This window comes from Chaetodon trifascialis, chromosome 15 (assembly GCF_039877785.1).
Source record: "Chaetodon trifascialis isolate fChaTrf1 chromosome 15, fChaTrf1.hap1, whole genome shotgun sequence".
Taxonomy (NCBI): Eukaryota; Metazoa; Chordata; class Actinopteri; order Chaetodontiformes; family Chaetodontidae; genus Chaetodon; species Chaetodon trifascialis.
In genome coordinates this window covers 4,622,327-4,638,520 of record NC_092070.1, presented here as the reverse complement: position 1 = coordinate 4,638,520, position 16,194 = coordinate 4,622,327, and the positions used below count along the sequence as shown (strand labels likewise).

The following is a 16,194-nucleotide window of genomic DNA, read 5'->3' as shown; positions in this document are numbered from 1 at the left end:
AGGCAGGTGGTTACCAAACCCTTTTCAGAAGTAGGTCGAAGTTACTGAGGGTGGTAATACAGGCCGGCTCTGCCCTGCCTGTGTGGCTGTCTTCCTTATCTCCTCAGACAAACGAACAAACGTCTCAACTGCTGCCTCTCTGCAGGTCAGGCCGCACTGACAATGCGAGATTATTATTGATAAGTGTTGTGCCGTTGTTATCACGAGCACAGTGCTGGCAATATTACTGTGCTGTACAAGTAGTGGTAGTAGTACTAGTAGTAGAAGTATTCATGTTAACAATAACTTTGGGCCATTAGTAGCAGTGATAGCAGTAGTGTAGTTATTTAATAATAAGTAGTTAGGTAATAGCAGAAGTTTAGGTAGTAATAGTAGTGAAAACGTGCAGCAGTGGTGGAGCATGTTTTCCGATCCTTTACCTTGGTGGCCTAAAAATTGAAGCGTAACAGTTTCATAACACACCATTACATTATTTATTCGCTTTCTTGCCAAAAGTTAGCTAAGAAGGTCAATACCATTCTTATGTGTATTTGTTAAATATGAAGCTACTGCCAGCAGCCGGTTAGCTTAGCTTAGCATAAAGACTGGAAACAGGCTAGACTACTCCTCATCTCTGCTTCAGGCTCCAGGCCACACTAACCGCTACTGGCATGATGCCTGAATTTCTGCTTGCATTGTGAGTAATGTACCAGAATTTGATAAGAAATGCACGTGTGGACTAAAAAAGACGACATCTGTCCATGGACAACTGTCCATTGTGAGTCTCTCGATGTTATTTGAGTACAGGGTTTAATTGGCGGACAGAGCCAGGCTAGCTGTTTCCTTCTGCTGCCAGTCTTTGTGCTAAGCTAAACTGAATGGTTGGTGGCTGCAGCTTCATAGTTACCATACAGATATGAAATGAAGTAAAAGTACTAAGAATAGAATAATAAGTATTAACAGCAAAATGTACTGAATGTATCAATAGTTCAGTTACTCGCAGTGCAGGGAAATGGCTCCTGTGGATGTTGGATTATTATATGTTATATTATTACATTATGACTCATGCATTCATTCATACTAAGTATTGACTGTTGAGTGGAGCTGTTTTACACTACTTTGCTAAGTGTTAAACAGTTTTTTTTTTTTTTCAAGCAAAATTGAAATCCACCCATTCAAACTTCACAAATGTGAAGATTTGTTCCTTTTCTTCTTTTCTCGTCATAGTAAACTGAATATCTTTGAGTTCTGGATTGTTGGTTGGACCAAACAAGATATTCTAATGCGTCAACATGTGCTGTGGGAAATTGTATCAATTTGGGTAAATAATTCAATTTCAATTTCAATTCAATTTTATTTGTATAGCGCCAAATAACAACAGAAGTTGTCTCAGGACACTTTCCATATAGAGCTGGTACAGACCAAGCTCTTTTATCTACAAAGAAACCAACAATTCAACAAAATACTTGTCAGATACACTGTTAATTAAAGTGTAGTTAGTGAGTAGCAGCCTGAAGATGAAAGTATACTTGGTTCAAAACATTAAGCATATTAACATCAGAAATGAAATATCTGTAATTGTAATATTTGGCCTGTGTGGTCAGTTCTATCTAAGCTGCTCTCTTAATTCGCAGGAAGAAGCATTTGTGATGTTTCCATGAAGAGCTGCAGGTTTTGGATGAGCCTATAAGAACAGGAAAGTTTCACAGTTTATCAGCCCTGATGAAAGAAGAGATCCTTCTACACTCTGACACTGAGCAGCTCGAACACAGCAGCCGGGTGGAGCTGTGAAGTAGTTGAGCTTCAAGGGACTTAACACTTTGCCCAAGGACACAACAACAGAAGACACTCTCATTGTGGTGGTGACTGAGCTGAACCCTGATCCCTCTGCACATAGTCAGACGCATCCAGGGCGATGCTGTACCTAAAGAAATACTTCACGGAGGGCCTGATCCAGATGGCCATCCTGCTCAGCCTGTGTGGAGTGAGGGTTGACGTGGGACTGGAGCCCTATCTTCCTCCCTCCTGGCACGAGATGATCCTGGGTCCTACCTCAGCGCTGACCCAAACGCAGTTCCACAACCTTCGCAACCGCCTGGAGGACGGCCACGGCCTGCATCCCAAGAGCGTGGACCTGGACGGGTTCTTCACAGCTCGAAGGCTGCTGGGCTGGGTCCACTCTCTGGACAGACTACAAGTAGGAACACATGTCCATCTCCATATTTGTCTATACAGTGTCGTCCCATTCAAATGCAGTTCAAATTATATGGTGCTAACATTTTAGCTCTTTTCTTGTTGCTAGGTACAGTTTAGGTACAGCTCTCACAAACTTAGAAATATGGTTGTTCTCTTTCTTTTTCCTTTGAATTGTGTCTATGTTGTAGAATTATCAGGCTTAATGGAATCATTTCACATTCTGGTAAATATGCTCATTCACTTTCTTGCCAAAGGTTCGAAGAGAAGATTGATAGCATACTGTGTGTGCAGTAAATATGAAACTGGAGCCAGCAGCTGGTTAGCTTAGCTTAGGACAGAAATTTGGTAAAACAGACTGCCTCTGTTCGAAAGTACCAATAAAGTAAACTAGCTGCTCCAGTGAGCTGGTGGAGCTTTGTTTCGAACGAAGGGCAGCAGATATTGCCAGTCACAAAAAACCCACAATCCTCTGCACTGAAGTTGCACAATGCCACAATCTTATGATCTGTCAAATGCTGATTTAGAATTCGAATGTCATCATTATGAATGAAGCTTTGAACTATTGGGTACAGCTCACCGAAGTACCACACCTGAAGAGGACTGGACACTGGTCTTCTAGGTGCCTCCATTTAGCAATTTATTATTGGATGTTCCCACATACTTCTTCTTTTCCTTATTGATAAAAGTTTTCCCTGCTAATAGCTGTGATAGTCCCCACCCATAAGGAGAGAAACGTGTTGAATGTTGAAATATGTCATACCTTCCTTTCTCTACAGGTTCCTCATCCAGAGCTGGAGACATGGCTGGTCCAGCGGGAGCCAGATTCTCTCCCCGTGGGATTTCCAGACCAGACATCCCCACTGGTGAGAGCACCGACAGGGGAAGAGAGAGACCAGATTGACCAGTCTGTGGAATCCAGAGCTGCACTTGGTCCCCTGCAGGAAGGGGAGGAGGAGGAGGAGGAGGAGGAGGAGGAGGAGGAGGAGGAGGATGAAGAGGTACAGCTGTTTCATTCACAGTGTGTTTAAGAACATACAGGATACATGTTTTAGCTTGTTCTTGGGTAGCATCAGAATTGGGGACCATGGTCAGGATTCTTCACCATTCACCAAAATGACTGTTAGGACTATCTGCTATCTTTCCAGCTCAGGAACCTTCAAAGGTCCAGTGTGTAGGATGATAGATGTAGCAGATATTTTGGGGAAATAAAGCTAACTGCCATTAGTCACACGTCGAGCTCTAGTCCTCTGTCTGACCGGGCTGAGTGTCTGTGTGAGAGGGTAGCCTGTTATGGCTCTATGGTAAAATGCTATATAGTTTTGGTTCCCATCAGAATAAATGTGTTTGTATGCAGAACTGGTTTTGCTATTATACGATGAAGTCAGAGAGTACTTCAGAGTTCATTCCAGGTTCAAGGGTTGATGTTTTTATGTTTAGTTCACTCAGCAATCTCTGTTGACCTTCGTCCAGACCATAACCCTGTGGGATCTAGAGCAAAAGTGCTTGCACAGTTTGACAGGTATTACAACAGCTGCATGAGCTTAAAGGGAAAAGTTGTTGTCTTTAAGCTGATGAAAGCGTGTCTTGCCAGTGGGTCTAAAGGCAGGGGTATACTTGAAACAAGGCAAGGTGTTTATAGCTGTTCCAAATGGCCACACTCAAAGGGGGGCCAAAAAGCCTGCCATCACACAGAGGAGTCATAGTCATCTTTCCTTGAATTTATTTATGGTGTTACACTTGTTTGTACACAAGTGACAGAGATTGTCGTGTGAAGAAGGAGAGAAGAGAGCAGTTCACATCTTGTAATCATGCTTCGTTTTTCACTTTCCAGCACCTGGTCAGTCCATGCTGAAAGGTGCTGAGAGGGTTTCAGACACTGTTAGAGAAGCGCTTCATTTTAAGCATACGGGCACCTTGAAGTGATGCTTCCACCCAGGAACTTCAATGAGTAAAGCAAGCGTGATAATCACAATGGAGCCACATGTACCATAGGTAGCTGACCTGTTAGAGCATGTGCCTCGTGTACTCAGGCTGTGTGCTTACCACAGCAGCTTAGGTATGATTCTGACCCATGGCCCAATGCGGCATATCATCCCCTTTCCACTCTCAAGTCCCTCTACCAATAGAGGCAAAACCCCCCAAAACAGATATACATTATTGACGTGGACAACAGTGCTGTTTTTGACTGTCACTAAAACTGAGTAGAATGTCATGTGAGATGAGTCAGACTTAGATGAGTCACCAGGAAACCTCACATCACCACAGATGATCTCACCAGGAAAATGAAGTAATATACAAGAGGACAGTTGAAATACAGGAGAAACTCCCTGCTGGAGAGAATACACCTTTAAAAGAAACATGCAGACACTGAAGCAGTCGCCTGGCAGTCAGTGACCTTTTCACCGCATTGTGCTTACACTGCTGTAACCTGGTTACTGATGGTTATGTGCAGTAGCTTTCTTAAAACTTAAGGTAAAGAGAAAAGAATGAGAAGTGTGAAGTCAGTATTCACAGGGAACAATGACTTGTAAAATCTAAGCACATTGAAACTGAGAAAAAAAATATGCGCTGCCTTACTGCATCATTGGACCATTACTGACCATTAATAATGGGTCAATGCATGGAAAAATCACTTTGACCACACAACATTTGGGCCGTAACTCAAGAATTCATACACTAATTATGACAAGATTTCAAACAAATGTCTCAGAGGATAATAAGATGAAGTGATGACATTTTATATCCAAAAGGTCAAAGGTCAACAACACCTTGACATCATGATGTTATGCAAAAACACTTTTCTAGCCATTATTAAACACTATAACTCAGAGGGAAAGCTCGTGACCATATTTCATATTTGGTCAGACACTGAATTGGTGACACTAATCTTCTGTGCCCACCTTGAAACTGTGCTGATTGCATAAATGAACTTGAAGATGTGTGTGAAGCATCCATGTTTAGAATTCTTAGCTTCTTTGCAGCAACATCCATATCTGAAGTGTTGTAGTTCACCTCAAGCTCAAAGAGAGTGTCTTGTCTAAAATGTTAAACTGCTTCTGTAAGTCACATTAGTACATGTAAAGGACATATGATCTGGATGGCACCACTGCCTTCATGTTCATGCCTGCATGAGCTCTGTTTATTAATGGCAACACCTCAGACATGCCTGGTCAAGCTTCAGCCCATAAGACAGACTGAAGCACATGTTTTACTCGGCTCTCAGATCTTTCACTCCAGATACAGACATGTTGAAACTGAAAATAATTGGTCGAGCACATCATGCACAGAGAGATGTCTGAAATAGCTGAAGGCCACTCTGGGCCCTAAGGCTTGATGTATACAAAGTTAAGTATGGATCCTACCTGTTTTCTATAGACTAAAACAGGATTTATACTTTGCTGTAAGGGGGTCAGACAGGGATTAGGATTCTCAGAAGAGATGTGTAAACATCTCTGTCTATGCAAAGGAGGGTGCAGAGCTGGAAAAATGGTATTTACACTGGTGTCATTTCCGTTATATTTGATCAGGGGTGATTAATCACCCTTATAAACAACCAAGTAAACAAGTTGCATCACTTTATGTGGGATCAGCAAACGACACTGTGCTGAAACAACACTCACAAAGACACACACTCAGTCTCAACACAAGCGCTGCTGCTGACCAACAGACTGTACAATACACAGTATACTGTAAATAGCCCACTTACTGGACTGCAGGTCCAGCCTGGACTTGTATACACACACACGGACGTGCACACACACACCCACACGACATCACAAACTTGATATAGCACACCGAGTTCTAAGTACATGCTGGACTGTAACCCCCCCTGTTGTAGAAGTCCTAGAAGTGAAACTGTTTTTGAAGACTCATGTATCAAATGACACATGTACAAAAACACATATACAAGTCTCACACACACACACACATTTGCACTTCTATCCTTGTGAGGACACATATTTACATAATGCATTCCCTAACCCCTTACCCTGACCTTAACCATCACAACAAAATGCCTAATCCAACCCTAACCCCAACCTTAACCCTAACCTAACCCTCAACACCAAGTCTGAACCCTCAAACAGCCTGTTGAAATGTCCTCACTGTCAAGGTCTAAAACTCAAATTGGTTCTCACAAAAATAGCTGTACAAATACACACAGAAACACACACTCTCACCCACACGCACACATGCACACGCAAAACACTTTATTAGCTTCCGCCTGCCCTTGTGACCGACTGGCTTGTTTTGAAACCTGATCGCTGGCTTATTGCATCCAGACGCACATTTGCATCCCTCAGTTTTGCAATCCCTCCTGTTTACTGCATCAGCACACACACACACACACACGCATGCAAAGAGCCAGAGGCATGCATGTAAACAAATGTATACAAATACATGAGGTGCAAACTTGTGCTCCCTTTTTTAGCAGCGTTGCAGGAATGAAAGAGGAAATTGTGGTTTGGCCAAGCTTTATGGATTAAAGGATAGAATGAGAAATGGAAATGTACAGTGTGTAATGAAGATGTCAGAAGTTGTGTTATTATGAAAAAGCTTTGTCCCGTAATATGTTAATGGAAAATAATAGAAGACAGTACTACTACTACTACTGCTGTTTACTGCTGTAATCACAGCAGTAAACAGGCTAACTGTCACTGGTTGCATACTCTTACTGGCTAGGCAGAGGATGAACATTAAACGCATGTAATGGAGAGGTAGCTTGGCTCATTTACTGCCATGTCGTGGTGGTAGTAGTAATAGCAGTAGTTGCTGTTTGAGAATTTAGCCAGATTTCAGATCACACCTCTGTGTGGATTATCCTTTCTGTCGCACATTTTTTAATCTGCAATAGAAAAAATGTAATAAATGGTATACAGTTTCTATATTAAACAGAGTTGATGTGCAGCAGGAACATTTAAAAAGCCTCACTCCACCCCAGCATCCACCTGTATGCTCTGAGCCTCTGATCCCCTTGGGGTGCTGTTGCTATTGTCAGTTCCTACTCCCTGCTGTCCTGAGCTTGATGCTTCCTTGTGGGGAGTGATGAGGTCAGAGCCTAGATGCTTGATGTTAAAGCTGTACACAATCTGATTCATGTGAGTGGGCTGAAGATTTTTTTTTCTTTGTATTTTTGAAAACAGTGTCATTACTGGTTTCTTATAAGGTTCCATAGTGTAGAGGTTTAACATGTCTGCCTCACATATGGAAGGTTTTGGGTTCAAAGTCTAGTGTAACCAGTCCTTCATATCTGCTGGTTGCAGTGGTGTGTGCGTCCCAGGCGTAATCCTGTTGGCCCACACCTGCCTTAACATTACACCATGTGAGACTGCTGAAGGCAATTTAAAAGCATGTTTAATACCCTGTCTGAAGAACAGGGCTTCATGAAGTGAAACCTGTGAACCAGTTCAGGCGGTCAACTCAAGTCTCCCTCTACACTCTCATGGCGTACTGTTCTTTTTGCAACATAGATCTGACACACCCTTTTAATCATGGAGTGTACTTAAGCTATCAGCGCTCTACTCCCTGTTTTTCTGTCATGCCTGCTGCTGTGCTGCAGCTGTTGCTGTCCACATAGCATTTCAAAAGCTGTCACCCAACATCCACATGTAGGCTCCAGGCTACGATCCCCTTGAGGGAAATTAGTATTGTCACTCCCCCTTCCCTGCTGTGCTGACCTTGTTGCTTTTGTGTGGGGAGTGATGGTCAGAGCCCATACAGCAAATATCATATAATAAAAAATAATATGTTGCAGATAATGCTAAAATACTACAATGTTTTTTTTGTGGTGAATGAAATGAGCATAATTAAAACCTGAGCTCCCACTTGCACTCATGTGGTGTATTATGGGTTATGTGCACAGACTTGACCCATATATGTCCAAAGCCACATACGTGTCCTTGCTGGCCAGCTGCTGAAGGTCTGTGGGTTTGTCTGTAAGCCCCCAGCGAGGTCAGGAAAAGGTTAAAGTTATTTTGAGCCTGACTGTCTGTCTCTGGTAAAACATGAGCTTTTATGTTCTGTACATACAGGCTGGTAGTATAGAAGACAGTACTGCAGCATAATACTATTACCCTGATTAGCATGGTGATACATTACCTCTTCACTATTTATTCCTCTTAAATCTCAGTGTGTTGTAACCATGTGTGTATTGGCATATGTTTTTATTAACCATGAGCATATGCCAAATGCATATGGAGAACATGTATTTAACATCCCAACATTTTCTCCCTTCTTTAGGTTTAGCTTCAAGAGTGTGAAATGATGACCAAATACTAATAATTAATAATAATGCAGAGGGTCCTGGGTTTAAAATCCAGTGGAATCAGTGTTGTATGCCTGTTGGGTTCAAAGCTTATTCCAGTAACGTACTAGCTTGACATTTTGGGAAATATGCCTATTTGCTTTCTTGATGAGACGTAACTGGGCTGTGCAGAAAGAAAGATGAGGTTCCATAGTGTAGTGGTTATCATATCTGCTTTATTTTATTTATATATGAAGGTCCTGGGCTCAAAACCCAGTGGAACCAGTAGTTTAAGACAGCAAAATAGAGGCTACACAGTAAACGTGAAATGTTCACCCACTATTTTGGACAGTTTTCAGAGCACTGACCAGATCATCCTTCATTTTTCTCTCCATAAACAGGAAGGAATGCATAATGTACTTCATCACAGTAGTGCTCTGGATGAAGGAGGAGAGGAAGAGGAGGAGGAAGACCTAGCCAGAATGCATAGGCATTACAGGAGGACAGAGGCAGGAGGAAGACCAGGAGGTTCCTATGGCTGCGCTTACAGAGAGCTAACTCAGAATGAAGTAGATCAGGTAAGACATATTGAGAATAAGATGTATTTACATTTCACTGTGATAATAACATGCTACAGTATTTGTGTGTTTGAAGATAATAAAATTCATGGATAATAAAGTTCATGGTGTAGCATGTATACACAAAAGGTAATGGGAGGTAAAAAGGAGGTAAAGACCCTGAGAGAAATTCAATCCCTGCCTGCTTTACATCTCAGCACATCTGGTCAATTGCAGCGTTGAGTTTGGTGTGAGTGTCGAATAGTCTGTTTTGGAAAGTTTAAAGAAAATTGTGACGCAGCTCCAATAATTCTGAAATTCTGAGGGAATTTCATACAATATTAGGTTGTGGGGTTGTGAGGATAAAAATGGAACCAAAAGTGAAAATGGCAAAAAGAAGTAGGAGAACATCACCACTGTCACTTTACTTGAATGGGCATGAACAGAACTTGAACAGTTCTAAACTGGACAGTCTGACAAAGTATGTATATTTGGATTCAGCAAAGCATTATATAGTGACTGACTGCATCTTTAGTCCCAGTTCCTCAGGACCAATACCAGCCTTAAAAAACTCTGTATCAGTAGAACCTGCCTCAGATATACTGTAGGTATACTGAACATAAACTTGTGTGAGTGTTAACTGAGGTGATCTGAGTGTCTGCCATGCTTGGGATCAGAGCTGGATGCTTCATCTTCAAATGCTGGACTGCTGCCAGCTAAGCAAAATAGAAAAGGCATGGTTGACACACTTAAGCAGCTGCACTCCAGGGTGCCTGTTACACCAAGTGTTACCAATTAGCTTATTTCAGTTCACCCTCAGACATATTTCTTGGTAACATTTAAAAATATCAAATATGGGTATGTTGTGTATGTTGTAGTGCTGGCCCCTGTTTTTAGGGCAGATCTGAAGAGAAGCCGAAAGAATTCTGCTACCCAGAATCCACCTTTCCCTCATAGCACTGCAGGTCAGAGGTGAGAAGTGTCAGATTTATGACAGGATCCAGTGAAGATGGAAAGTCTAGACAGCTGTTTCTTAGAACCAAAGTGCAGAAATCAATGAGAGACAGAGGGAGAGACACACACACTGACAGGTTCATTTTGACAAATGTGTGTCTTCTTAGAAGTCTCACTCTTATGATATCATATGTGGGTCAGAATGAAACTGTCTCTTGGTAAAGGGAAAGTCCACAAAGCTGTTATTCTTAACAACTGGACTGTGATAACTGATAAGAACTCATCATCCATCCAGTCAACCCTGTGCATATATATTCTGGATTTTTGAATGAGGGAGAACAATATGTAAATATCAGAGAGAAAAACAGATTATTTTTATCTTTTATTTTTTTTGTTAAAAAAAAAAAAAAAAAGGTTTGGAGAGGATCTTTTGAAGTGGACCCAGTCTGGTCACAGCCAGGTATTGCATTTGGCTTAAACCAAAGTTTTGGACAAACTGAAATTTTGACCTGATGATGCTAGAGTTAAATGGATTAAGAAAGTAATGACAGTTAATCCTGAGAGAGAAATTAGTGCATGTACCAAATTTCATGCAATTCAATATAAAGCTGTTGAGATATTTAATATCTAAAAGCCAAAAATGTTAACCTGCTGGTGGTGCTAGAGGAAATATCTGGAGGCCACTAAGGTTGGTAGGTCAGGTCAGGTTCATCGTCTGTGGACTGGTAATGTCATCCCAAAATTTCATGGCAATCCATGATTGTTGTTGAGATATTTCTGCCAGGACCAAAAGATGGTTCAACCAGCATGACCATCTTTAGAGGCGTACGGCTAGCATGGCTAATAAAAAACACATTGATATCATTTTGAAGGTCAATCAGCTGTTCAAAACTGGCATTAAGTCAAATACAAACCACCTGCTTATATCCACCCATTCTCACCCATCAACACCTATTGTGCCATCAACACCATGACTCCCCAGCAGTCAGTTAGAACTGAATAAGCCTTTCAGATGAGAGGTGAAACGTCTTCTGGAACCACAAGCAAGTCCAGCTGCCTTTGGAAGCACTTAGAAGTACCATGACCTGGATGAACGAGAATCTTCACAGACACCTGCTTATATTCTTTTCGCTCTAACATCTCTTCCTCTATCTTCCTCTTCCACTCTCTCTCTCTCTCTCTCTCCTTCTCTCTCTTTTTTTTAGACTTCTATCTCCCTCCAGGAGTGTCTAAGGTTGTTGGAGGAAACCTTTCCATTCCCAGAAGAACAACAGGTATAGCATCTTCTTTTCTTTTTTTTCTACTTGGTCCATTCTGATATGTCTTTATGATCTTGAATAGAACTCAGCATTTTTCCTGCTTTCTTGTGCCTCAGTTAGATGATGTTGGTGGTAGAGGGGGAGATTTGGAGTATCAGCGTCCAGACAGAGAGCCCATGCTGCCCCCCATCATCCCCGCCAGAAACCCATCCATGGACCTGGAGCTCCACTGGCAGGACCTGTTGGCTATCATGGAGCCTGAGGTGACTAGGAGAATAGACTAAAATGAAATCAGATATAATGTAAGCCAAAATACATCCAATTGAGATAATTTTTCATCCTTTCCTTTCTAGAACACAGATGGTGACATGATAACTTCACTTGACCCCACACAGAATTCAAGAGAAATTGGGACCCTTCAGGGACTCAGGTCCGAAGCTCTACAGCAAAACTGTAACAACCATGGCAACGATGCAACAGAAGCTGATCAGGAGGTCCTTCTGATGGGAATTCCCTTGCAGCACGGTAACTCAGTAACTCAGAAGCTGCAATTTGTTGTAAGAATTCACTGACAGTTTTCCAATGCTTCAAAAACTCTTCAAAATTTGAATTTTGAGTCCTGGGAGACAGCATCTTTACAATAAAAATCTCCTGACCAACCATGAGATATTTTGGAAAGCTTTGGAAAGAAGTAAGTTGGACAGTTTGATGGGAATTTGTCTTGAGAAGCTCCTGATTTTCCCAGATCTTGTATATCCATGGTGATCCCGCTTTAGAAGGGGTACATGTTGCTTTGAGGAGTTCTAATGTAGGAGTTAATGACTTGACTGACACCCTTTAAAAACCAAAATAAGGTCCACAAGACCATAATCATTTTGTTTTTCTTATTCCCTGAATGATCATACCAAATGCTGCTGTTTGTGTTGTGCTGTATGTTCCACAATTCTTAACATTTTGCAAAAATACCCACTCTTTGTCTCTAGGTTTGTTGGGGACTTCAAGTCAGTCAGAGTTTGAGCCAGCCCTGTTTCCACTGACCCCAAGTGCAGAGTTGGATGACCACAGTTCAGTCTTGAACACAAGGGACACTTTGAAAAACTCCAATGTGAATTCCTTGCACAGTCCTCCAGATCATACAGATCTGCTTGCAGAAGATCCTTCAGAAGACTTCTGCCTGGGATTGAATGTAGAAGATAACTTGAGTACCTTCAATATAAATCCACTCACACAAGATCTTGTGGATACCATTGAAGGCAGTCTGTCTTCAGAGTATGGCCCCTATCCTGAAAGCCTTCCTAGCCTCAATGTTAGCTTTCATTCACATGACTTGACACCCTCCAATTTCACCCTGTCTCCAGATGGGAATGGTATGACCCAAGACCTTCTGACATCTCCTTCCAGTGTCTTTCTGGTTGACGGGGATGCTGTTGAGGATCAAGATGGTCTCCCTAGCCCACTTAATGACCTCTTAGAGGACGCTACCATTTTGGATGAGATTAGACTGTTGGACCTGGATCTGGAAGAAGGATTCAGTCCTGAGATGGCAGCCAGGCTGGAAGAGGAGGGCTACCTTGACCGTGAAATACCCCAACAGCAAACTGGCATAGATAATGACCACTCAGACTCTAGCATAGTGGTCACAGAGGATCAGGGTGAACCAAGAACACATCAGCAAGGTAATTCCACAGAGAACCAATAGATCTTCATTTTTAGTAACTATTTTTGACAAAATGTGCAACTATGTACCTTTTTTCAGATTACACTAATGCTAAATCCAAGTGCTTCCACTGTAAAACTTTCAAACTTACCTTGACTTTTCCTTGTTCCCTCCTAGATGGGGAGAATGAGGCAGACTCAGACTCTGGTCTTTCTCTGGACTTCAGTCACAGCCCTGCTTCTCCAGGCTTCTCTGAGGCCTCCTCCTATTCCTCTTCCTCATCCTCTTCATCTTCATCTTGTGTGTCAGCTGAGGGAAGTCTGTTCTCTGAAGAAGAGGTTGAAGAAGATTTAGTTGGTTCAGATATGGAAGTGGAGATGACCATAAAGCAGGAGGAGCTGGAAGAGGAGGAGAGGGGGGCAGTAGGAGGAGGAGTGTACCCAGAAGATGTTCAGAAATCCTACCCTCCCAACTATGGGAATGACAAGCTGTTTAATGGCTTTCCTTGGTTGGAAAATATCGGCCATGATCACACGTACAACCAGCCCTGGTCATCCGCCTCCTCTCCATTGCTAGGCAAGATGCCAGCAAGACAAACCCAATCCTCTCTGCGACATGACAATGGGAAGCCTTACCACCGATCCTCGTCCAGACACGTCTCTGAAACCAAAATGTGGAGCCGGGATGAACTGCGTGCACGAACCCTGAAAGTCCCATTCTCCAATGAGCTGATTGTTAATCTGCCGGTGGAGGAGTTTAATGACCTACTGGCCAATTTCCAACTCAGTGAGGATCAGCTTAGCCTCATTAGAGACATACGGCGCCGCGGTAAGAACAAGGTAGCTGCCCAGAACTGCAGGAAGAGGAAAATGGATGTGCTGCTAGAACTGAACGACGGTGTGTCAGGTTTGAGGTTCTACCGTTCACGGCTGCTCAGAGAGAAACAGGAAGCCCTGAGGAAGCTGCAGGAAATGAAGCACCAACTGGGCATGTTGTACCAGGAAGTTTTTTCCAGGCTGAGGGATGGGGAGGGAAGACCACTGGATGCAACGGAGTACCTGCTTAATTTTGAACCCGATGGCAGTGTCACGTTGGCTTCACGCCAACAAGTGGCAGCGTTGCCACCAACAAAAACCAGCAAGAAACAGAGGGACAAGAAGAAGTGAAGAGGTGGACACGCCATTAGAAAATGTAGAGGGAGTAAGAAAGCTCCTTCACAGGAGTGTGGTCAAAACCACAAAAAAGCAGGAAAAACTGATGTGTTGGTGAATGAACACAGGAATTCTTTGTCAGGTGTCAATGGAAAGTACTAAAATGTACCATGAAATCCTCAAACACCCAAACAGATAACCTAAGAAGAAATGATTATGATCATCAAGTTGATGCTGAGAAGAAATCCTTTACTTCAGGATGTATCTCCACTTATAAACATTTTCTACACTGGAAAAAGATTTGACTTCAGCCTCTTGTTCAACTCAAGCAAGTCTGAGGTAAATCTAGGGTACTTCATCGTGGAATTAGAACAGGAGATAATAGATGACTTGGGAAATGCTAGTTCAATGCCTATGCACCGTACTGCTTTCTCTTAGGCCAACTCCCTCAGAGACTTGACAATATTGAGCTGAACAAGCAAAGAGGCTGATAGCAGGCTGGATCCTGGCTATCAGCTAATACCAAACAATTGGAGACAGTACAATGAAGGGTTGCTGGTGTATAGGAAGGGAAGTTGGGGTCATGCCCCCCTGAGCACGCAGAGGTGCTGCATCTCACTTGAATACTCTTCAACTGGCTCAGGGTCATTGGGATCAAATCCGGGTATGTTCAGTTCCCAGACGATGCAGCAACTTTTTTGTCTATAAAAGGTATTGCAGAATGTGGCAGCACTTGTTAGTAGGATATATCTATTTTTGCTTTTGGTCTCAGAGGATTTGTTGATAACAATAAGGACTAAAAGATAAAATAATACCAGCCTGATATTTTAAGGTGAATAGAAGGTGAATGAAGGATTTGGTGGATAGAGAGCTTTGAGCTCGGCACATCTTCACATCTGTGCACACCTGGCCACTCACTGAAGAACTCACTGGCTGTTGGATTGCTGATTTCAGAAAATCCCACTCCCCCATGTACTGGCCTCAAGCATGGGAGAAGTAGAGAGCAAAAAGTAACAGTTTTTAAGGTTTTGTGGATTTGTGAATGAAGGACTGAGCAGACTGAACAAACTGACACTGTGTGTTATGGATATGACTGAGGAATGACTCTTTTTACCCATAAGTGGTAACCTTTTTTTTCTTGTGAACTGAAAGCCTGTTATCAGTGGATTTTAGATGTGCCTTTAACAGATGTTTTTGAAATTTAAGTATTTTCAACACACCTATCACACCACAGTGAAGCCATGGAAATCAAATGTCTATTTCAAACAAGATGGTGAGAATAAGTGTTGAAGCTAAAGGGTAGCCCCACACGACAGTTCAGAAACACGATTGGAAGCTGTTATCAATCACAGCAGATCTTTGATAACACTACGTTAAGTTGTTAAGCACACATGAATGTACCTTTAATTCATACAGTTTAAATGACAGCTTTGACCTTTGACCTCTTGGTTGCAACATCTCCCCAAACTCAAGGCTGACTTGTGTATTGTTTGAAAATAGTATCTCACTCTCTGGTACTTATTACAGTGAATGGCTGACCTTTGACCTCTTGATGCTAAGAATTACATTATTTACAAATTTGACCTAAACCTACAGTATTGTAGCTTGCAGCTGAGAAAGACTTCTGTTCAAAAGTCTTTTAGTATTTGTCATGCAACCAATAATAAACAAGGAGTGCATTATTGGCAAAGTAAATTTGAATTTCTCAGGAATAAGCACAGCCGGAAGAACATGCTAGCAGTTACATTTCCATACATGTGTAGTGAATTCTCCGACAAACACATTTTGTGTTAGATGTGATCATTTGTAATGTTGCTTGATTCTTTTCGGCCAAGAAATTGTCAGATGTTAAGTGTGTTATATGGTACTTCATTTTACAATCAAACTGCTGTATATGCACACCTGTCTGTCTTTCAAGTTTATGAAGACCATGTTTGAACTTTTCACCACCAGTTCATTACCACTGATGGAACAAGCTTTTATTAGTTGTTGTTTTGTGTTTTACATTTTGTTTAAGTCCACTGTGCTTGCTGGTATTCAAGGACTTGGAACTTGTTTTCTGTAATGTAAATAAAAAAAGAAAAAAAATAATAATAAAAATAAAATTAGTTGTATTTCTCTGGGGTCACTGAGTTCCCCCTCTGGTGTCTACACAGACAGGACAGCAGTCAATGTGTGAAATGGACCAATTACAATATTA

At 42.0% G+C, this 16,194-nt stretch overlaps 1 protein-coding gene across 1 annotated transcript; it reads left to right on the top strand.

Moving 5' to 3' along the window:
• The first annotated feature begins 1,722 nt into the window (after positions 1 to 1,722).
• On the top strand, positions 1,723 to 15,329 carry nfe2l1a (nfe2 like bZIP transcription factor 1a). Its single transcript, XM_070982080.1, has 9 exons — positions 1,723 to 2,176; positions 2,952 to 3,173; positions 8,818 to 8,994; positions 11,133 to 11,201; positions 11,303 to 11,449; positions 11,540 to 11,711; positions 12,170 to 12,862; positions 13,021 to 14,826; positions 14,862 to 15,329. Exons 1-8 carry the CDS (start codon positions 1,895 to 1,897, stop codon positions 14,007 to 14,009), a joined length of 2,751 nt encoding a protein of 916 aa, XP_070838181.1. The 5' UTR covers positions 1,723 to 1,894; the 3' UTR covers positions 14,010 to 14,826; positions 14,862 to 15,329.
• Positions 15,330 to 16,194: the final 865 nt, after the last annotated feature.

Bases quoted from the DNA above. Each gene is read 5' to 3' on its own strand.
- nfe2l1a (XM_070982080.1), top strand. From the start codon at position 1,895: ATGCTGTACCTAAAGAAATACTTCACGGAGGGCCTGATCCAGATGGCC. The intron at 3,174-8,817 runs GTACAGCTGTTT...CTCCATAAACAG, and splicing joins AGGAGGAGGAGGATGAAGAG to GAAGGAATGCATAATGTACT. The intron at 11,202-11,302 runs GTATAGCATCTT...CTTGTGCCTCAG, and splicing joins CATTCCCAGAAGAACAACAG to TTAGATGATGTTGGTGGTAG.